Raw genomic sequence first — 22,080 nt, forward strand, 5'->3', positions numbered from 1 at the left:
TCTTCCTGAGAGGCCTGCTGGGCCCCAGGCTCTCTGTGCAGATTGGGTGGCTACAGGGCATAGGGCTTTGGGACTCAATGGCTGTAGTGGTTGGAGAGAGTGATATCAGGGAGATGAGGATACTGGGGGCAGGGGCTGAGGAGAGGGAAGGAAGCCCCAGACATTGTAAGGGAGTTTTCAGACTCAGACAGATCCTGCCCAAACACTAATATGCAGACATCTGATTCTGCAATCTCCTAGTTCTGTTTAAGTGTGTTTTCCATGTCCTTCCTCCTAAAAGTGCCACTTGGTTTAGAGTAATCCTGTTATCTGTGATGGTTAATTTTATGTCTCAATATGGCTAGCCCAAAATCCCCAGATATTTGGTCAAACACCAGTCTAGATGTTCCTGTAGAGGTATTTTTTAGATGAGATTAACATTTTAAATCAGTAGACGCTGAATAAAACAGACTATTCTCCATAATGGGCGTGGGTCTCTTCCAACCACTTGAAGACGTTAAGGAACAGACTGAGGTCCTTTGAGGAAGAGGGAATTCTGCCTCCAGACTCAACTCTGGAATTCTGCAGCATCAGCTCTTCCCTGGGTCAGCAGCCTGCCGGCCTGCCCTACAAATTTGAGACTTGCCAGCCCCCACAATTGCATGAGCCAATTTCTTAAAATAAATTCTCTCTGTGTCTACACACACGCACGCACGCATGCACACACCCCAATACCTTATTGGTTCTGTGGTTCTGTTTCTCTGCAGAACTCTGATGAATACATTATCAAAACCCCAAATCAGGATGTGTCTTGAGAAAGGATTTGTGGGCTATTTTGGGGAACAAGAAAAAAACTAGGGGCAGTAGCTTTGACATAAAAATATTAGAATTTATTTTGATTGTCTAATTGTCCTAAAAAGTAGCATTTTTATTCAGGACTACCTTAGAAAATAACAGCTATAGGTTCAACATATTCATTGTATATGACAATTTTTTCCAATTGTCATAGCTTTAATTTTGCTTCAAGTATTTCACAGCATCTCTCAGGATAAGAGGAGAGACTCTGGGGCATCACTGTCTAGAATTTTATAGATAGAAATGATGATGAAAATGTTCTATAACTTTGCTGTCCAATTAAGGTAGCCAGTAGCTACCTTTGGCTTTGAGCACTTAAAATGCAGCCAGTGTGACTTGAGGAGCTGAATATTTAATTTTATTTCATTTAAATTAGTTTTAACTTAAATTTAAATAGCTTCACATAATTAGAGGATATTGTAACGGACAGTGCAGCTATGGAGAGCTACACAAGTGGGATTGGTCTTAGAGTTGCCAGCTCAGTCTCCAAATACATTGGTTGAGGAGGAAGGAAGCCTTGGGAAATGCCTGCAGGACTATCCCCCAGCCTGGTTAGCAACTGTCACTCTCTTAGATTTTCTCCTTTACCTGGTTGTTTAATGTTGACTACTAAAATGTAAGCTCTACAAGAGCAGGGTCTGCCTGGATGGCTTACAGGGAGGGCCTGGTATACAGCAGGCACTCAATGACACTTGACGCTGTTTGGAGAGGCTGGTCAGGAAGGCCCTGGGCAGCCTGGTGGTGCCTGGGAAAGACCTGGCTGTCTGGGCCCCGAAGCTTACCTGGTTGCACGGGTACAGGGCCCTGGTCTTGGACAGAGGGACTTGAGCTTGGGCTTGGCAGGCTTTTCCCTCTGCTGGGTTGACTTCCCATCGCCTCTCAGAAGAACTCTCAGAAGCACATCGTGGAGAGAATTCTGAAAGAGAGGCTATGATGGGGACAGAACTGTGGCTCCAGGCCTGGTGCGGCACCCTCCCTCCCTGGCTCTGTCCTACTAACCTCCTTGCTGAGACCTGCACATAATCTCCCTCCCATCAGGACCAGGCTCCAGACTGCGAAGGGTCTCTTCACTGTGGACCCTGTTTTCTCTCGTGTTTCTGTGCTGCAGCCATGCGCTGTTCTGTTTCTGGGCCTTTGTGTGTGTGGAGTACCGCCCATTGGCTGGAAGGTCCCATTTCCCCTTCAGGGCTGTCTTAATCGCCCCCTGTCCCAGGAAGCTTTCTCTGAACCCCCCAGCCCTTGCTGTTCATTCAGATGGTCCACCCAGAACCATTTCCTGACCTGGGATCATATTTTGGGTGACAGGGGACAATGATAGGTCAGAGTTCACTCTAGGCATACCAGAACCCATGGCTAGGGTTACAAGTGGACAAAGGGGTCCTAGCCAGTTTGGCTCATTGGATAGATTGTCGGCCTGTGGACCAAAGGGTCCCAGGTTCGATCCCGGTCAAGGGCATGTACCTTGGTTGCAGGCTCCTCCCTGGTCTGGGGCCCTGATCGGGGTGCATGCAGGAGGCAACCAATCGATGTGTTTCTTTCACATTGATATCTCTGTCTTTCCTTCTCCCTTCCACTCTCTCTAAAAGATCAATGGAAAATATCCTCAAGTGAGGATTAACAACAACAACAAAAAAGTGGACAAGGGGAATCTGGTGTCACAGCAAGCTAAGGTGATGCTGGGCAAAGATGACTAGGAGGCTGTGTGACACAGTGATGACTTACAAGGCTTTAGAAGATTGGTGTGGAGCCATTTCCTCTCTGCCTCCACTTCCTTATCTGAAAAATGGGGATAACAATACTTAACACTTCAGAGATCACACATGTGAAAAGCCTGCTTCTACTTCATATGCCTTGAATGTCACTCACCAGAGGCTGCTCCTAAGAGCCTTCCCTTTTCTCTCTTGGCTCCCGGTTGTGTTCCTTCCTGTTTTATTCATTTATTAAAGCTTTTGTTTATTTAATATCCCATTATTCTACAGCTCAATGAAGACAGGACCTCTCCTTATTTGCCTGTTTTCTCAGCATTTTGTGAGACCCTTGGCCCACAGAAGGTGGTCAATACATATGAACTAAATTGATGAATGTAATTATTAGTTCTTTGGACAGTGTCTTAAAAAAAAATGAGAGGAGAGAGAGAGAGAGAGAGAGAGAGAGAGAGAGAGAGAGAAAGAGGAGAAACTTGTTGTTCCACCCATTTATGCATTCATTGGTTGGTGCTTGTATGTTCCCTGACGGGGGATGGAGCCTGCAACCTTGGCTTATTGGGATGAGGCTCTAACCAAATGAGCTAGCTGACCAGGGCTGGACAGTTGTCTTATCCTTAAAATAATTTAAATTCCCAGTTTTCCAGGGTGATGCTGATTTTTCTAAACATTATTTTAAAGTGTTTCAGGGAGGTGGTTTCATTCCTTTCCGTAGAGAGATGCATAATTACACTAGTTTGTGATATAGCAGGCTCTGTCCTTACCCTTGAATCCTAACACCATGCACGGGTGAGGACAGGTGTCTGTCACTATCATGGATTGACTTCTAGGGCCTCACAGGCCAGTCCTGTCTGGAGTAAAAATCCTGCCTTATGTGCAAGGAAATTGCCCTCAGTTCTGTGTCATCGACAGGGGCTAACAGTGCCTGTTTCTGCTGCCTCCCACTGGGGTTTCAGGATTCACGGGACAGGAGCTCCCTTTTTAAAAAAATTTTATATTTTAATTGATTTCAGAGAGGAAGAAAGAGGGAGAGAAAGAAACATCAATGATGAGAGAGAATCATTGATTGGCTGCCTCCTGCACGTCCCCCACTGGGGATGGAGCCCACAAACCGGGCATGTGCCCTTGACTGGAATCAAACCTGGAACCCCTCAGTCCGCACGCCGACGCTCTATCCACTGAGCTAAACCAGGCAGGGCGGACAGGAGCTCTTTAATACAAAACAGGCCTAATTAGCAAGTGGCTCCTGCTGACTTTGGGATTCTGAAGCCTTGGCAGCCTAGATGGTGCTGCTGCCTCCTCAGGTCTCGACTCCTTCACTGCTAAGACACCCCTTCAGGTCAGGTTTTCAACATTCCTGCTGCTCCCCAGCCTTTCCCCTTGAGTATGAGGTGCGGGCTCTATGCTCTACTGTGCAGAAAATCCCAGGGGAGATCTTTCCCAGGTAGCATGAGTGATTAATTCAGGCCAACCAGGCTGGAGCTGTGTGACTTTCAGAAAGAGCATGCATCCTTTCCATCTCATCTGTGAATTAGGGATAACACCGAGTCCACAGGGCTATGGGGGCAGTCGAGGACCCTGGCACAGAATGGGTGCTCAGTAAAGGTTAGTTTCCTTTCCCCTCCTTCAGCAAGAAAAGTCACCACAATCACCAACTGCACTAAACTCAGAAACTTCTTCCCGCTGCAGGTGGAGCTGGGGGATGGGCCGAAGGAAGTAGAAGTGCACTCAGACTGGAAGCCCCCAGCACCCTCTGCTAGCTCCCTTCACCTGGTGGGGCCAGGAAGCCTCCTGGGGGGCAAAATGAAGACCATGGGGTTGGCCAACACTTTTAAAACAGAGGACCTAATAATTAATTTATAAGCATTTGAATAGCTTACTGTGTGTTAGGCACTTTCTAGGGGACCTGGGCCAGAGGGTGGAAGGAGGTAGTAAAAAGCAGCTGAGATCAGCACAATGCCCACAATGGTTTTTATATCATCTCACTTGGTCCTCTGAGAGGTCTGCATTTGAATCCCACTCAGATACAAGAACCAGGACCCACAGAGCCCGACCTCATGCTCACTGCCACACAGCTGGTCAGCGCAGAGCTAGGTCTGCCATTCCTGCCTTTGTGTTTTTGTGCTTCAGAGGATAATTTCTCAGTGGTGGGGTACGAGTGGTGAGTTTGGATTGAGCTCAGCTTTCTCCGATTGAGCTGAGAAATATCACCTTTTTGAGAGGAACTGACGATATTAGAGTTGAAAGTGTCTTCAGAGATTATAATCCCGACTCCTCTCATTCACTGAAGTTGGAAAGCAGGGGCCCAGAGAGGGCCCCAAAGTCACACAGCAAGTTGGTAACTGAGATGGGACCAGACTACGCATGCAGACAAGCTGGAGGGCACAATGTAATACTCCAGAGGACAAAGGTGTAGGAAGGGGGGCCTCGGTTCCTTCAGAACCCTTAGAAATCATCCCTTATCCTCCATAGAAACCTTCTCCTTGACCTTTCCCCCAACTATAAAGCCCACTCCCAGTCGCTAAGGGGCCCATCCTGCCCCACAGGCCCAAGGCCATCGGAAAACAAAACAAGCATACTTACTGTTTTCCTGTCACCAGAGGCTTGGAATGGGGGCTCGGCCAAGACACATGCTTTGGTTGGAGAGGTTAGGGCTTTGGGGGGCCCTTCTGGAAGCCTGTCAACATCCTTAGTCCTAGGACATCCAGAACCCTCTTGGCCTGGGAGAATCTTCAGGGAGAGTCCCTCGATATGGCTTTTGGTGGCTTGGTTTCTGCTTGTGGTTACCTGGGATGGACAGGAGCCTGGACTGGGTGAGCCTCCCAAGCGCAGGTGGGCCAGAGAAGAAGGCCCAGAGCTCTCTGAGCCTATGACAGAGTCCTCGGGGCTCCTGGCTCACATCTGCAGACTCTGTGGTTCTCACAACCACCCATTTCCTCTGACGGCATCACAGACCATCAAGGAGCCACCTTCCCCAAGTTCCTGTTTCCTGGGCAGAAGCGGCTGCCTTGTCATGATCCTGGAGGGAGAGGTCGTTTTCTGTCTTTACAACTTGGTCTTGCCCAAGGAACACAAAACTGAGGCAAATGAGCAGGAGTTTCCAGGTTTATCTGATTATAATAGTCACCCGAGGGGCTTGTTAGTGTCAGAACCCTGGGATCCTCCCACATCTGAATGCAAGTCACCAGAGGAGCAGCCTAGGACTTTGAATTTTAAGCAGGTTAAGAGATCCCTTTGACTGGCAAGTCTGGAAAGCACTGCCTTGGAGTGATGTGTCCCAACCTTCAATGTGTATAGCAATCACCCAGGGATCTTGTTAAACAGCAGATTTGGGTAAGTGTCTCTGGGCTGGGTGGGGTTCAGATTATGTATTGCTAATTACTCCCAGGTGACACCCATGTTGCTGGTCTGGGGACACTTTGAGTAGCAAGACCTTTGGATAGTGCTTCTCCAAGTGTGGTCCCCAGACTAGCAGCTCAGCATCATCCAGGAATTGTTAGACACGCACATTCTTGGGCCCTATCTCAGATCTACTGAATAAGAAACTCCGTGGTGGGGCCAACAATCTTCCACAAGCCTTCCAGATAACTCTTGATGCACACCCTCGCTTGGGAATCACTCAGCCGGGATAAAGAATCTCTGATATTATGGCCTTTGATTATTGTTACCTCCAATCATAGAAACTTAAATAAAATTCCCAGCTTGTTAAAATCTCAATAACCAAGCCCACTTTGCAGCCTTTCCATTAGGGGGCTTAGTATTACTGCAGAGATTTTTTTGTTAAACACCAAATGACCCACTGCTCTGATATAGCTGACTCCAGCTCAGATTACACAGCTTTTGGGGGGGACCTGGTCAGCTGGGGCACACTCCAGCTCAGGTTCTCCATTTACGCTAGGCAAGGTTGGTCTGACATGAATTCCGTGAGTACTTGGCATGGAGAGCTGAAGGAGCTAGAGTGGAGGTGCACTCCACTGGAGCCTAGATCCGACGCTTAGTTCTGTGACCATTTCTCATCCATAAAATGAGACTAGTGTGTATCTCACTGGGCCAATAGAAGGAAACATATAGGAAGGTGCTAAGGGCCCAGCCTGTAGTAGGCACTCAATAAAAGGCTGAAAAAACATGAAAATACATTGATTTTGGAAGAACTAGGAACTTTTTCTAGTGAGGTGACCTTGGCAAGTCACTTAACTCCCCTTAGCAGTTCCATCTCTGTGAGACAACCCACTGTGCCTTGAGAACTGGATAAAATGACTTGGAAAAGGGCTTTTGAAAAAAATATGTATTTTTATTGATTTCAGAGAGGAAGGGAGGAAAGAGATACTGCTTCCTGCACACCCCTCGCTGGGGATCAAGCCCACAACCCCGACATGTACCCTGACCGGGAATCAAACTGTGACCTCCTGGTTCCTAAGTCAATGCTCAACCACTGAGCCATGCCAGCTGGGCTGGAAGAGAGCTTTATACAATCATCACATACAGTATACCTGGCCCTTTCCTTACCTCTCACAAAGCAAGCACCCAAGATGTTTTTGGACTGAACAGGAAGAAAGAAAATGAAAACCAGAAGAGGAAAGAGTGCAGTTAGGGCCAGTAAGGTGCATTCAGTTAAGGCCTGACTCCAGGCACAAGGCTAAGGTGGGAGAGCAGGCAACCATCCATGCCAAGTGGGCCAAAAAGGCTGCAGCAGTGTGGCTTTTGAGAGGAACTGTCCATCAGACCTCCGCCAGCTCTGGAACTCTGTGTTGGCCTGCAATGTTGGGAACTCAGCTCGGTGACCTGTATCTGTCCGCGTGCACTTGTTTCATCTCCTCTACCAGACTGAGCAGGGTCCGAGTCATTTTACAAGTTTCTCCCTCAGACACAGCAACCTTGCTGTACTATGGCTGTAGTGCTCCTGGATCATTCAAAACTGACCTGAGATGGTGGCCTCCTGAAATTATTCTTGGTGGGTACAAAGAGAGTCATTTCCGGAGAAATACAGCCTGGTCTGTTTGAAAAACCAAGTGGTTGTAGATTATTGCTGAGGGGCAGGACTCAGCAACCCCAGACGGCAGAGCTGAGGTACGGAACACATTTCCAAGACCTCAGCTTCTCCTCCATCACAAACCATGGTTAGACTTCTCACGATTTTTGGTTTGGATAGAGGATGTGTGAGACAGACTTGGGCTGCTGGTATGACCTTAGGCAAATTATTTATCCCAAGACTTCATTTCTTCACTGAGTGGGATAATGATCAAGTATGTGGAAATGCCCAGCACAGAGCCCATATACAGTAACTTGGTCCCTTCCTGAGCCCCAGTGAGTGGCTTGAGAGAAATAAGACCAGCAGTTGGGTAACAAGAGACATATACAGCTTTATTTAATAATCTGTAAAAAGGCGTCCTCCAGCAGAGTGGCGCATTCCCTATCTTGGCAGAAAGCGAATACTACGACGAGAAAGCCCCTTCCTAAGATTTGGAATTGTGTCGCCCTGTGTTTTCATCTCGGTGCTCTCAATAGCTGGGCCCCGGCTGTGTGGCAGCTGGTTTCACCCTCCACCCAGCGATACTCACACAGTAGTAGACTGAACACAGTGTTACCTGGACAGGCTGCCCTTACAGATTGACCCCTTCCCTCCTACAAAAGAGTTCACAGAATTAAGAATCTTCCTGAGAATGAGTCCTATCTCAACTTCACTTAGCTTCCATTAAATTTGCTGCAAAAAAGGTTATACTTATTAAATAGGATATTATGTTAATGCCAGTTCCTCTTCCCACTGCCATTTCCTCACCACCTACATAATTTTCAGGCCATACCTCTCCCTTTTTGGAGGATGGAGAGTGTTTCTCCATCTCTCCATCACAGACCTGGAGGCATTTCTTGCAGATGTCTGGTAGCAGTATCAGACAGTTTTGCTCCAGGGAAGTGAATGCCTGGCATTTTGTTTTCAACCTTCCTGTTCTAATAGAGTCCAATAATTAAGCCACGCCCACTCCCTGGGAACTACTCCATGTTGCACCAGAACCTCATTATTCATGGGCTTCTAACAGTACATATCCCTCCCTTTACTTACAGAATAGTGTATGAAAATTCACTTGGACAGGAGAAGGTCGCTGAGCACCCTGCCTGCTTCTCTATGTAACAGGCTCCCTTCTATTGGTCACAATCAGTCAAGAGTCCAAACAGTGATTATGATCTTCCACACTCCTCAGAGCTGCTCTCTTCAGAAGTCACCTTGCAAATCTTGTTGACCAATTTGGAACCAAAAGAGAATGTAGTAACCTACCCCATCTAGAAAGCTGTTCTGTATATTTCCCCTAAAAACACCATTGAAAACGCAAAAAAAAAGTCCCTTTTTTGTTTTTTTGTTTTGCAGAAGCTCTACAAGAAAGCATGTCGAAAACCACAGATCTATGCACACACAAACACAGACACGCGTGCTCACACACATACGTCAGGATTAAAGAATCTTATCAGATACGTAGTTGGGAAAGCATGGAGAAAAGCTGGCAAGAGAAGATATGGAGATTTGATCAGTTAAAGATGTTGGAATGTTACAGTAATGGCATGGAAGTGGTACCTGGTACATACAAAAAGGGGCGTGGGCAGGCAGAGAATGATAAATCCAGGATACCAGAGAGAAAGAGTCAGTGGTCATGCAGGAGTAAAGATAGATGCCGGTTTGCTGGATGAAATGTTATATTGTGGAGTGGTCGTTTGAGGAGGATGGACTTGCATGGTCCAGGGGAGGAGAATCTGCTTAGCAGGACACCTCCATGGTCTGGTGTCTGTCCAGAACATCAGGGGACTCAGAGGATTCTTGAGTTCCATCTGACTGATTGCTGGTGACAGATCGGCTGAAGGCACTTTCTCCAGAGCCGATACTACTTGAGGTTGAGTGGGTTCGTGATCGGACGAGCCGGGTCATGCTGGCAGATGGTACTGTAAAAAAGAACCAAGAGGACTAGAAGATGGAGCCCTGGTTAAACTCAGTTAATCCAGAAGTTTCACCAAAGGCTTTATGTTTAGCTTTCCCAATCCATTTAAGGTGACACCCAGGACAAGACAAAGCCATCTTCACTTTGCATTATTTGCTCAAGGTGAGTAGCTATATGCAAGGCTGCTTTAATCCTCTAGATCTGGAATCTCAGTTGATTCTTGTCCACAGCAGAACAAGGAAAAACCTAAGTCCAGAGTCTGCCTCTGAGCTATGCCCACGCCATTCATAATGAATAATTAGGGAGGAAGCTTTGGGAACCCACACAGGTAACCAAAACCTGCAGTGCATGCAAGAATAAACCAAAAAGAAAGACAAACCACACAAGTATGAAGGTGTTTCACAAACACAGTGCAAGCCCGATACAACAAGACTGCCATCCATGTCCACAGGCTACCCTCGCTACCGGGGAGGAGACATGCCTGAAGCTGGTGGCTGCCAGAGCAGGAAGGGCTCTGAGGGTGGGTGTCTAACTCAGATTCCTGTTTTGCCACTGCTTTGAGCCTAAGGTCCTCCACTTGGCAGAACAGGGCCTTACCTGGCATAACCTCTCTGCCTATCTTCCTGAAGCACCAGCCATTCCCCCGGCTGTTACTTCAAATGCTGGGGTCAAAAAATGCCATCACCTGCAGAAATTTCTAGGTACAGGTTCTGATGGTCCTATTTAGAATCAAGGCGGCCCTTTGATTCCTGTGTCTGGGAGTTAATGCAAGGTTCAGTAGGTAATGGGGGAAGAGGGGCCCTGCCTATAAAGTTTCAGTGCTCCTGTAACTCAACTTAGGATGATGAGATGAAGTGCTATTACTAGTATAACCCACTCCTTTCTTCCTTTCTGGTGGCCCAGGGCTAGACCTGCAGGCTAACACTCTTGGGGCACAATGAGCCACGTTCTATCAGGCTCTCACTGCACAGGAAAACTGCGGACATGCTGCAGGCAGCCAATGCAGCCAGGAGAGCATGGCTGGGAGGCGGGAGCAGGGCCAGCACAGAGGAAGGTACCTGACTCGGTGCTCAGGTGACTGAGCTGCACATACGGGACTGGAAGCAGGTGGACACAGGAAAAGGCAGGTTAGTGACCCAAGAGTGCCAAGTGGCAACCTCAGCTGCCTAGCAGACACTGACAGAATACTCTTAAGCCAAGGATTAAGTTTTTGTTTCCTGCTTTTTAAAAAACTATTTTAGAGAGAAGGGAGAGGGAGAGAAACATTGATGTGAAAGAGAAACATCAATTGGCTGCTCCAGTACCTTCCCTATTGGGGATCAAGCCTGCAACCCAGGCATGTGTCCTGACCCCGATAGAATCGGCAACCTTCTGGTGCATGGGATGACATGCAATCAGCTGAGCTACATTGGCCAGAGTGCCAGGGTTGAAGTTTTATCTCAGACAGGTGAGGCTGACTGATGCTCTATAGAATCTCAGATGTTACTTCTCTCAACCAGTCAAAGGTCTTCCCCTCCACTATAAACAGCCTACCCTGCTCTGGATTAGAAATGGGCTGGAAGGCCCGGCTGGTGTGGGTCAGTGGTTGAGCATCGACCTATGAACCAGGGGTCATGGTTCGATTCCCAGTCAGGGCACATGCCTGGGTTGTGGGCTCAATCCCCAGTAGGGGGCGTGTAAGAAGTAGCCGATTAATTATTCTCTCTCATCACTGATGTTTCTATCTCTCTCTCCTCCCTTCCTCTCTGAAATCAATAAAAATATATTAAAAGGGGGGGGGGGGGAGAGAAAGAAATGGGCTGGAAGACCAACTGTTTTCTCGGAGAAGGATGAGAGAATTGGCTGGGAAAGGGGCTCCTGTTCCTCCCAGTGGCCCAGAAGGACAAGGTATGGGCTTGATTGGTGGTAGATCACAGACGGGGATCACACAGCCACTCTAGACAACACATACATGCTTTTCCTGCCAGGTATTGGGCTAGACCCAGGGGACCAGCTGCTGCCCAATGGCCATTATCCGCACTAATACCAAAAACAGGAGAAAACCACCCTACTAGGTAAACAGCTCTGTACCTGGGTGGAAGAATTTTTCTTAAAACTCCAAGAAAGGAGCAAGTGTGGATAGTCTGTGACAAATAAGAAAGCTCAGGGGTCTCACAATTCAAGAGATCAGGACAGTGGCACGTGCTATGGACACATCCCTTGACTCACTCTAAAAAGTTCACCTCCTGTTGTGGAGCAGATTTAGCTGAGGGACACTACCCTTTTCTTCTCTAGTCACCCTTTTGTTTCTCTAGGCCAGCAGTCGCCAACCGGTGGTCCGCAGACCACTGGTGGTCTGTGAGGTCCGAAAGGTTGGTGACTGCTGCTCTAGGCCAGGAGTCATTAACCAGCTGAGTTTAAACGCAAATCATAATTTCAGATTTACAGGTAGGCCAGCCTAAGCTTCAGTGGTTCAGTGTGGGGGCTCTGGAATCAGACTTCCAGGGTTTGAACATGGCTCTGTGGCTGAACTGTTACACTCTAGGAAATGTGCTTAGCTTCTTTGAGCCTTAATTTCTTCTATAAAATAGGACAAATAGCAGAACTTACCTCTTAAGGTTATAAATACAGAGTGCTTGGCATATAACCTCTAATTGTTTTAATAAGTGTTTTAGCTCATCACACACACACACACACACACACACACACACACACACACACACTGCAGAACCGTTTTCGTTTCTACTTGACTTCAGGCTGGCTAGCGCAGAGAATTGTGGGCTCCCACAAGATGTCAAAATGACCCCAACACCAATAAATTTTTGCTAGATAGAAAATTGTATACTACTCACTGTATCCCATTCCCTGCAAAAAGTACTTGAAGGCCTCAGTGAGCTTCCCAGGCTAGGGTGACAAAATAAGAAGGCATTAATGTTTGTACAGGCAATGAGGCAGAGTCAAATAAGTGCTTTAAAAAAAAAAAATCTCCTTACCTGAACTACTTGGGGTAGTCCACCACAGTCTGCCATCTAAAAGAGGAAAAATATGTAAGTCAGCTGGAACTTACACTTAAGGGAAATGTTCTGAATATCCACGAGTCCTTTCAAACAGGAAAGGATTGAATTTTAGGTTCCTTAATTTAATGTTTAACTGCTTCCAAGTATACATCTCCTCAATGCACTCTTATACAAAGACTTACATTCTAGCAATGACCTGGTACATACATCTGAAAATACTGTTACTTAATCAGTAAGGTGCAGAGCCTAGCTTTCAGGCCCACAGCGGGACTTTTCTGTTAGGGGTGGTGGTGAAGTTCACCACCACCAACCATGGTTCCGCCTCCACCTGAAGAATGGTACTCTCAGAGTCCTCAGAGTGACCCTAACTTCTCAGGGTTCGTGTGTTCCAAGTTCCCTCTCAGCTCTGTATTATATTTATTCCATGACTAAGGGGATTCTCAAATCAGGAGCTGGCCCCAGCTGGTTTGGCTCAGTGGATAGAGTGTTGGCCTGTGGACCAAAGGGTCCATAGGTTGCAGGCTCCTCCCCGGCCCTGGCCCTGGTCAGGGCACGTGCAAAAGGCAACCAATTGATGTGTTTCTCTCACATCGATGTTTCTCTCTGTCTTTCCCTCTCTCTTCCACTCTCTAAAAATCAATGGAAAAATATCGAGTGAGGATTAAAAAAATAAATTAAAAATCAGGTGCTGGTGTGGATTCGGCCAACTCGCTTGATCAGCCACTTTCCTGCCACAGCTAGATTTGATGAGGCTGTCTCTCACTTCATTAATCTTTTTTTCTTTCTTTAATGTTTTAACTTATTTATTTATTTATTTATAGAGAGAGAAAAAAGAGGGAGAGAGAAACACTGATCGGTTGCCTCCTGCATGCACCCCGACTGGGTATGTGCCCTGACTGGGAATGGAACTGGTGACCTTTTGATGTACAGGATGGCAACCAACCGAGCCACACATGTCAGGGCACTTCATAAATCTTTACATCTGGTTATTCTCACTTGTGCAAGGATTTCTAGAGTTCTATTTGCATGCATTGGAATTACCTGGAGGACTCGTTAAAACTCAGAATCTTGGGTTCCTGCCCTAGAGATTCTGGGTTGGGGCTCAAGAATTTGCATTTGCAACAAACTCCCAGGTGATGCAGATTCTGTCAGTCTCCAGAGAATACTGCTTCTAGGGCATGATGGCTAACCAAGAGCCCACCCCTCTCCTTCCCCTGTTATGCATTTGGTACTCATAGACAGTATCCTATTCAGGCTGACTGGCATTTAAAAAAAAGAGATGTGAACCCCATGGTTTCTATTCACCAGCACAAAAACTTTCCTTGAGGGAGGGACTATTATTTAGCACATGGGATACTATAGAAGGTAAAGAAATTTGGGGTTAATAAGAAACAGCGCCCTGAAAATTATAAGCATAAGAGCAGGGACAAACATTTAACATGATTTAAGTATAAAACAGACCTCACTGGCACAGGTTATATTTTTATGATATTTAGGAGTCAAAATCTGATTAGAACCATAAATCAGTTGCCATATGCAGAGAAAGAATATTGGGAGGAACTATTTCCAAGCTTGACATCTATCAAATAGTTGGAGAGTCAGTTCACTCATTGGGTTGTAGATGGGCACTTTTGCCCACATCTATGGCTACTGTAGAGTTCACTTTTCTGTTTCTGGAGTATGAAACTAATTTGAAACCACGAACTTTAAAAACATTCATATTTTAGACTAGTTCATCAATCACCTGGACCCCAGAACACTTAATTTTGTCACCTCTGAGTATTAATCTCATGCTATATTTCCAGGAACTATGGGCTGCTTCTGGTGACAGCACTTCCTTTTCAATCACACTTCAAAGAGAAAGGGAAGAAAGCAGGTGTTTCAGGCTGAGAAAGCAGCAGTAAGCAACATAAAATCAGCACTCATATCTACAGTAATCCAAATTTGAACCAAAGGGTCAGTCCCTAAACATTACACTAGAAGTGCTAGAAAAAGCAAGATTAATGCTCTTGCCTGGAGTTCAATCAAAAGGGGGAGAAACTTGATACTAACTCTAAAAATTTAGTACACGAGCTGTTCTCTATTTGCCTAAAAGAGAGGTTATTGGGAGCTTCCTTACTAATACAATAGGATTTAGCATATAAAGAATTTCTATCCATCATCTTAATTTTCACAAAATTAAATAATGCTTATGAAGTATATAATGACACGGAAGATGCTCAAGTCAAAAAAGTTGAGGAAAACAGGGCTAGCCCTAGCTGGTTTGGCTCAGTGGATAGAGCATTGGCCTGCAGACTGAAGGGTCCCGGGTTTGATTCTGGCCAAGGCCACATGCCCGGCTTGCTGCTCGATCCCCAGAAGGGGGCGTGCAGGAGGCAGCCAATCAATGATTCTCTCTCATCACTAACGTTTCTATCTCTCTCTCCCTCTCTGAAATCAATAAAAATATATTAAAAGAAATCAATGCTATAAATATACTATAGTCTTAATGATCTAAAAATGTATAGGAAAAAGACATCAGTATTTTTACCATAGGTTGCCTTTGGGTGTAGGATTATGGATAATTTTTACTTACATTATTCTTTCTACTTTTCTCTATTTTCCAATTTTCTACAATGAAAATATATTAAGAAAATTTTTTCTTAATAAAAAAGGAATGAGAGAATCTCAGAGAAAGAGAGAGAGAGAAAGAAGCTTTCCTTCTTTCTGGGCAACTATTCTAGAAATACAGTAATCGGAACCATGTATAAAATACTCTGATATGGTTGGCAATAAGGAAAGAAGATGTATCACCTTTAGCAAAGTTGTATTTATAGGATTCAGGCGAGAATTGCATTCAACCTAAAAAAAAAAAAGGAGGAAAATTTAGGAACTACTAGAAATATAAGAAATAGCTTGGCATGAGAATGATCTTCCAGATCAACAGCTCAGTTTGGAGGTGGCTGAATCAGCCAAAATGAATGAATGAATGAATGAATGAATGAATAAATAAATAAATAAAATGGGAGATATATTTATATGATGCTCTTTATATCTTACATTTCTGAATAGATCTAAAAATCTGGCTAATTTCACTTCTGAATCAGTTACAAGTAGAGTCTTTAAAGAATCACATGTTGAATTTAATTCCTTCTACCACTTTACATAACATGGGGGCAAATTACCAACATCTTTAAAAAGCAAACTGGACCTGTGGCCATGATCACCTGCTGTGGTCTTGATGGCTTCCCAGACAACTGACCCTGGCTGAGCCCTGTGCACCTCCATTTCTTACCTTTTCCCTATGTTCTGGAGGTAGTGGGTTTGCCATTCCTTGCACCCAGACTCTTTTGTGCCTCAAGGTCTTTTTGACTGTTTCATCTAAAGTTGAACCCTCTATGGTTTTTCTCTCACAACAGTTATCATAATGAACAATTATAACCTTGTGTATTTACATATTTGGTATCTTGTACTTCTGTATCCACAAAGGCAGGGACCTTAAAAACATGTTTTGGGGAGATAATCTCTAGATTTAGCCATGTTTTCTGGCCAATCTGATCAACTGGATCCCTCACCTTTTACACATTTGCCAAGCACGGACATACAAAGTACTGTACACTAAGAGTCTGGAATCTAGTGTGGTGAAAACATAATACAAGGCAGAATGACATCACTTTAAAATTTCACAAGTGAGCTGAGTGAGTATAGAAGAATGACTAGACTTTCTAGAGATACAGTAAGAAGTGGTGGGTGTTTGAAGGCTTCCAGAGTCAGAGGGAAAGCATAAACAAAGACCCAGGGGATGTGAAGTGGATGTACAGAGCACGTGTAGTGTTTCAGAGGCAAGAGTCTTATGAGGAGGACACAAGTGGGTTGAGACTGGAGAAGCACACTGACGATTACCACAGAAGGCAAAAAGCCATGGAAGGTTTCTTAGGTGACAGGGTATGAGCTGTTTAAAGAGAGTAACCAGCAGTGGCCTGTATGATGGATTGCAGAGGCAGAGAGACAGTTAGGTTTTGAAATTACCAAGGAAAGAACCAGTGATTCAGCTGAACTTTTGCTCTGGGCAGGTACATACAAAACACTTATAAAATCAGGGGATGACTGAAAAGTTAGGATCACCAAATCAAAGTTTTTACTCTATATAAATAACAATACAAGCAGTGATAAACAAACATACTAGTTTACTACAGAATATGCATTAACCCTAAAGGGTAGATTTATTTATTTTTAAAATGTTTTTATTAATTTTAGAGAGAGAGGAAGGTAGAGGGAGAGAGAAACATCAATGAGTAAGAAACACCAATTGGCTGCCTCCTGCATGCTCCCCCACAGGGGATTGAGCCTGAAACCCGGGCATATGCCCTGACTAGGAACGGAACCGGTGACCTCTTGAGCATGGGATGAAACTCAACCAACTGACCCACATCAGCCAGGATGAATTTTTTTTAAAAGAACTTTATTGATTTTAGAGAGAGGAAGGGAAAGGGAGAAAGAAACATCGATATATTGCCTCCTGCACACCAGGGATCAAACCTGCAATCTGGGTATGTGCCCTGACCAGGAATTGAACCTGCCACCTTTTGGTGTACAGGACAATGCTCCAACCAACTGAGCACACTGGCCAGGGCCTAAAAGGCAGAATTAAAAAACTGCCAGACACAGTGCTTAGAATACAGCAGATAGGCAATAAATATTTTCTAGAAGAATAAACTCCCAAGTTCAGTTTAATATAATAAATCATGCTTCCCTTTGGTTCAACAATTTGTAATTTCTATAACTTTGTAAGAAGTCTCCATATCTGGTAGGCTAAGCACAATGGTTATTTTTTTACATGTTTACTCCCCAAATGCAGAGACTCCATCTTACTCTTTTTGTATTCTCTATAACATCAGGCAAATAAGAAAAGCTCAAAAAATGATGCTGAATGAAATGTGAGCAAGAATAGCTAGCAACAGTGCTCACTTTGGCAGCACATATGCTAAAAACAATAGCTACCAACAGTGACCAGAACTTGTTTGAGTTTCTTCTTGCTCTTCCATGCATAGACAGGCCTCTATTCTCTACCAGCTTATGGGATTGAAGTACTCTGGCTGGGAGCTAGATCTGAATCTATCTAGAACAGCATCTACTTTGTGACACAGATAGGGCTAGCAATGTTCTTCTCTATAAACATGAAAGGTGTGAGCTCCACCCACTGGGCTCTGAACAGTGGTTAGAGCGTTGGCCCACTACACCAAAGAGTAGAGGGTTTGATTCCCCGTCAAGGGGGCACATACTGGGGTTGCAGGTTCAATTCCCAACCCCAGTTGGGGCACATGCAGGAGGCAAACAATCAATGTATCTATTGATGTGTCTCTCTCACATCAATGTTTCTCTCTCTCTCTCTCTCTCTCTCATTCCCTCTCTTTCCTCCCTTCTACTCTCTTTCAAAAAAAATCAATGGAAAAAATATCTTCAAGTGAGGATTAACAACAAAAAAAGGTGTGAGCCCTGGCTGGTGTGGCTCAGTTGGTTGAGCATTGTTCCCTGTAGCAGAAGGTCACTGGTTCATGCCTGGGTTGCCGGCTCAATTCCCAGTAGGGGGAGTGGAGGAGGCAGCTGATCAATGATTCTCTCCCATCATTGATGTTTCTATCTCTTCCTCTCCCTTCCTCTTTGAAATAAAAATGTATTTTTAAATCCTCACCTGAGGATATATTTATTGATTTTAGAAAGAGGAAGGGGGGAGGGAGAGAGAACATCAATCATCAATGTGAGAGAGAAACATCAATTGGTTGCCTCTTGTACTCGCCCCAACCAGGGATTAAATCCAAAGCCTAGGTATGTGTCCTAAACCACGAATCAAACCCATGCCCTTCCAGTGTACGGGACAATGGTCCAATCAAGCCACACCAGCCAGGGCGAAAAAATGAAATGTTTTTGATAGATGTTTTCACAGAACCTATCTCTACCTTTTCGGCCAGAAAAGACTGACCTTTATAAAAATCCTTCTTGGTGAACTGGGATTATCACTATAATTTTACTAGAGGCCCAGGACACAAATTCGTGCATAGGTGGGATCCGGTCGGCCTGCCCCCAATGGGGTGTTTGTGTGTGTGTGTGTGGTGGGTCGATTGCGGGGGCGGGGGGTGGGCGTTCGGGGGAACAATTTGTATATTAGCCTTTTATTATATAGGATTACCTTTTGGGGGGAAATTTTTTTTTGGACGTGAGGGTCAGCTGCCTATGTGCTCAAGCCATGTCATGTATTCTACACGAGAGAGACTGTTTTATAGGGCAATACAGGGTGATGTGAATTTAATCTATCATCAACTGTATCTCACCTTGTAAACACTCCCTCTCCCAGCCCCACCTTTTTGCCTATGTCTACACTCCTGATTAGTTATTAGGCTCCCTTTCCAAAAAGCCTTACTCCCTAACATTTTGCTCTAAAAAGGGCAAAAGTGAAGGCTGCCAGAGATAACCAGGTAACTTCACACACAGGTACGTTAAGTTATATATATGCTGTGGGAAACACAAGCAAATGCTAATAGACATGAAAAACTGTCACTTCATTTGTAACCAAAGTAGTGCAAATTAATTAACCTATCAATTAATTAATAGAATTTAAAAATCTAGTGCTGGACAGGCATTCTCAAACATTGCTAGTGGCAACATACTGATGAGTCCTTTTTAGAAAGGAATCTGGCAAAATATATCAAAAATCTTACAAAGATTTATGAAACACTTCTGGATATCCACCCCAGGAAAATAACCAAAGATTCAGGCAGATTTTATAAAGATGTTCAACAGAATATATTAATGGGACAAAATTAGAAATAATCAACAGGAGAATGAGGTTAAATAGACAAAGGTACACTTATAAGACTGAATTAGGCCTAGCCGGTTTGGCTCACTGGATAGAGTGTCGGCCTGGGGACTGAGGGGTCCCAGGTTTGATTCCGGTCAGGGGCATGTACCTTGGTTGCGGGCACATCCCCAGTAGGGGGTGTGCAGGAGGCAGCTGGTCGATGCTTCTCTCTCATCGATGTTTCTAACTCTCTATCCCTTTCCCTTTCTCTCTGTAAAAAATCAATAAAATATATTTAAAAAAATAAAATAAGTTTGTCTTTAGGTAACTGGATCATGATTTTTCCTCAAGTTCTTCTATTTTCCATTTTTTTCATATTTTCTACAATGAGCATATATTATTTTTAACAATGTGCTATGTGCTATGTGCTTAAGAAGGAGGTAGAGAAAAGCATACAGGCTCCAGCAGCCTTCCAGCCTGCTGATTCAGTTCCAGATTTATGGTGGCTGTAGAACAATCTGACAATAAGCAAATAGCGTTTAATTGAACCACTTGACACAAAGTGAACTGATCCCTTCTGATGAAACCTAGTGATGAAGGAGTAATTCATTTATAACAAAGAGCAAGAACTTATATTCGTAATCAGAAATAACAAAAACTAGTATTTACAAACTGTTTCTAGCACACCAGCAGTGTGCTATACACATTTTATTACATTTTAATCTCATTCATCTTCACATCAGGACATACTTACCACAGCCTCAACTGCGGGTGAACTGTCCCCTACCACCAATAAAGTGGAACACCTGCAGAAAGCCAAAATAAGAGGCAACACTCAGCAAGCAGAACATAAGCTCCACTGAACCCTGAATTCGTCTATGAAAGGCAAAGATATCCAGCAATTTAGAGGGGAAACAGAAGGACTTACTTTAAAGTCTTTGATTTGTTATCATTTTGGCCCAGCATGGGTCTTTCAATCTCCAGGTCTCTGCGTCTAGAGAAACAAAGGAAGCAATGCTCTTTTTCAGGTAAAATCATGACAACTCAGGTTATTTCCTGGTCATGAAAACCAAAATATTTCAGGGAATGTAAAAACTATCTTTCCCTCACACCCGATGAGGGAAGGGGCCCTTATGCAGTTTGTTCACAAGTAGCCACCCTGAACAGTACAGAGCAGGAACAGGCTCCTAGCTCAACCCTGAAGGACTACGTGGGATGCTAAAGGAGGCAACCGTAAAACTCAACAGGAACGCTACTGAAATCCTCAAGTCCTAAGGGTATTTAATTTTCCAACCTGTTTATAAAGGAATAAATTCCTTTTAAGAGAAGGGGTATTTTTTTTTGGGTGGGGGGGATGTTTTCCTTGTAACTAACATAGTTATTGACTAAAAAGAATGAGGTTCTGTTCATGTGTTACTTCTACAAGATGTTGGCAAAGAGAAACTGAATCAAGGCCCAAGATTTCTATCATTTGTCCCCCCCACACGCACTTTTCTGTGCTACCTCAAATTGTGTGTTTTTCTATGTGTACATAACTTTAGGTACTTTTAATCTCAAAACACCTAAAAACAACTGGTATTTGAACTTGCACAAAACAGCCTTCAGTTCATTCATTCTTCTTGATAGATGTTTTCCTGTCTAAAAGCCCTTCGCCTTCTATTGTGGTAGGTAAAACAGCACAAAAACAATCCCATCACATATTAGAAGAAGCAGTTCATCTCCCCTGCCCCGCTCCCCTAAAAGTCTATTATGTTTTTAGACCTGGTCTGCATTTAAGTAAATAGGAAACAACTGTACCCGTTATAAGAACACAAGAAGAGCTGTAGGTTTTCTTGGTTGATATCTTGGGCAATATGGAGTCTGTAGGTTTGAATCAGGTCCAGGTTGGCCTGCAACTCTTCCTAGAACAATTGAAAGATGCAAGTAAACTTCTGAGTTACAGTATAAGCCTCCTGTGTTTGGTTTGCAATATCAATGTCCGAAACCAAATCTCCCTGCCCATATTTGTATGAGACTGGTTCAGTGCCACATTCTGTGTTGGATGAGGGCACCAAAGGATCTGTGATGGAAAAAGATGGTAGCCAACTCTAGGTCAAGTGCAAAAACTTGGGAATATGCTGAATAACACAACCTTCAGCTCAGTGGAAAACTGCCCTAGATTTGGATTCAAGTACTATCTGTGGAACTCAGGTCACCTAACCATTCTGAACCCATTTCCTTATTTGTGTTTTTTTCATGATCTACCATTTCTCATAAAAACAGAGACAGTATCTGTAAAATGAAGATAATAACCAGCTACAGGGCTGTTTTAAGGATTATATAAGTTATATGAACTGTAAACTTAAAATAAATGGCAAGTAACATTTCTCTTAATAGCCATAAATCTCTTAATTAGCATAATTAATTTACCTGTATCTTAAATGATATAACTAGTATATTACTATTTATATACTATCCTATCTAATAAAAAGGGAATATGCTTACTGACCTCACACCATCATAAAGATGGTGGTGGCCACAGCCAATAAGGAGGGAATATGCTAACTGACTGCCCCACCCTCAAAGATGGCAGCGCCCACAGCCAATAAGGAGCAAATATGCTAATTGACTGCCCCACCCTCAAAGATGGTGGCGCCCACAGCCACTAAGGAGGGAATATATTAATTGACTACCATGCCCTCAAAGATGGCGGCGCCCACAGCCACAAGATGGCCAGCAGGGGAGGGCAGTTAGGAGCAAGTGGGCCTGCAGGGGAGGGAGGGCAGTTGGGGGTGACCAGGCCTGCAGGGGAGGGCAATTGGGGGTGACCAGGCCTGTAGGGGAGGGCAGTTGGGGGCAATTGGGCCAGC

General features: G+C 44.5%; 2 protein-coding genes across 8 annotated transcripts in view; both read right to left on the reverse strand.

The window, feature by feature from the left end:
• Nucleotides 1-5,525, reverse strand: part of SLA2 (Src like adaptor 2) — a 28,724-nt gene extending 23,199 nt beyond the window's left edge. The window contains exons 1-3 of one of the 4 annotated variants that reach the window (XM_070420262.1): nt 5,121-5,525; nt 2,557-2,610; nt 1,617-1,750 (exon numbers count right to left, since the gene is read on the reverse strand). In XM_070420262.1, coding sequence (XP_070276363.1) covers nt 1,617-1,707 — 91 coding nt within the window. In that variant the 5' untranslated portion in view covers nt 1,708-1,750; nt 2,557-2,610; nt 5,121-5,525. Of the gene's footprint in view, nt 1-1,616; nt 1,763-2,556; nt 2,611-5,120 lie in introns of all 4 variants that reach the window. The other 3 variants (XM_070420264.1, XM_070420261.1, XM_070420265.1) reach the window with 3 other exon arrangements.
• Nucleotides 5,526-7,872: 2,347 nt separating this feature from the next.
• Nucleotides 7,873-22,080, reverse strand: part of NDRG3 (NDRG family member 3) — an 81,859-nt gene continuing 67,651 nt past the window's right edge. For 2 of the 4 annotated variants that reach the window (XM_070420249.1, XM_070420246.1), the window contains 8 exons: nt 21,029-21,132; nt 20,160-20,225; nt 19,986-20,037; nt 15,250-15,297; nt 12,433-12,468; nt 12,292-12,343; nt 10,519-10,557; nt 7,873-9,464 (listed from right to left, as the gene is read on the reverse strand). In XM_070420249.1, the coding sequence (XP_070276350.1) occupies nt 9,283-9,464; nt 10,519-10,557; nt 12,292-12,343; nt 12,433-12,468; nt 15,250-15,297; nt 19,986-20,037; nt 20,160-20,225; nt 21,029-21,132 (579 nt within the window). In that variant the 3' untranslated portion in view covers nt 7,873-9,282. The remainder of the gene's footprint in view (nt 9,465-10,518; nt 10,558-12,291; nt 12,344-12,432; nt 12,469-15,249; nt 15,298-19,985; nt 20,038-20,159; nt 20,226-21,028; nt 21,133-22,080) is intronic. The other 2 variants (XM_070420248.1, XM_070420247.1) reach the window with 2 other exon arrangements.

This window comes from Myotis yumanensis, unplaced genomic scaffold, assembly GCF_028538775.1.
Source record: "Myotis yumanensis isolate MYYU_CA2020_CCGP unplaced genomic scaffold, mMyoYum1.0.hap1 SCAF_7, whole genome shotgun sequence".
Lineage (NCBI taxonomy): Eukaryota > Metazoa > Chordata > Mammalia > Chiroptera > Vespertilionidae > Myotis > Myotis yumanensis.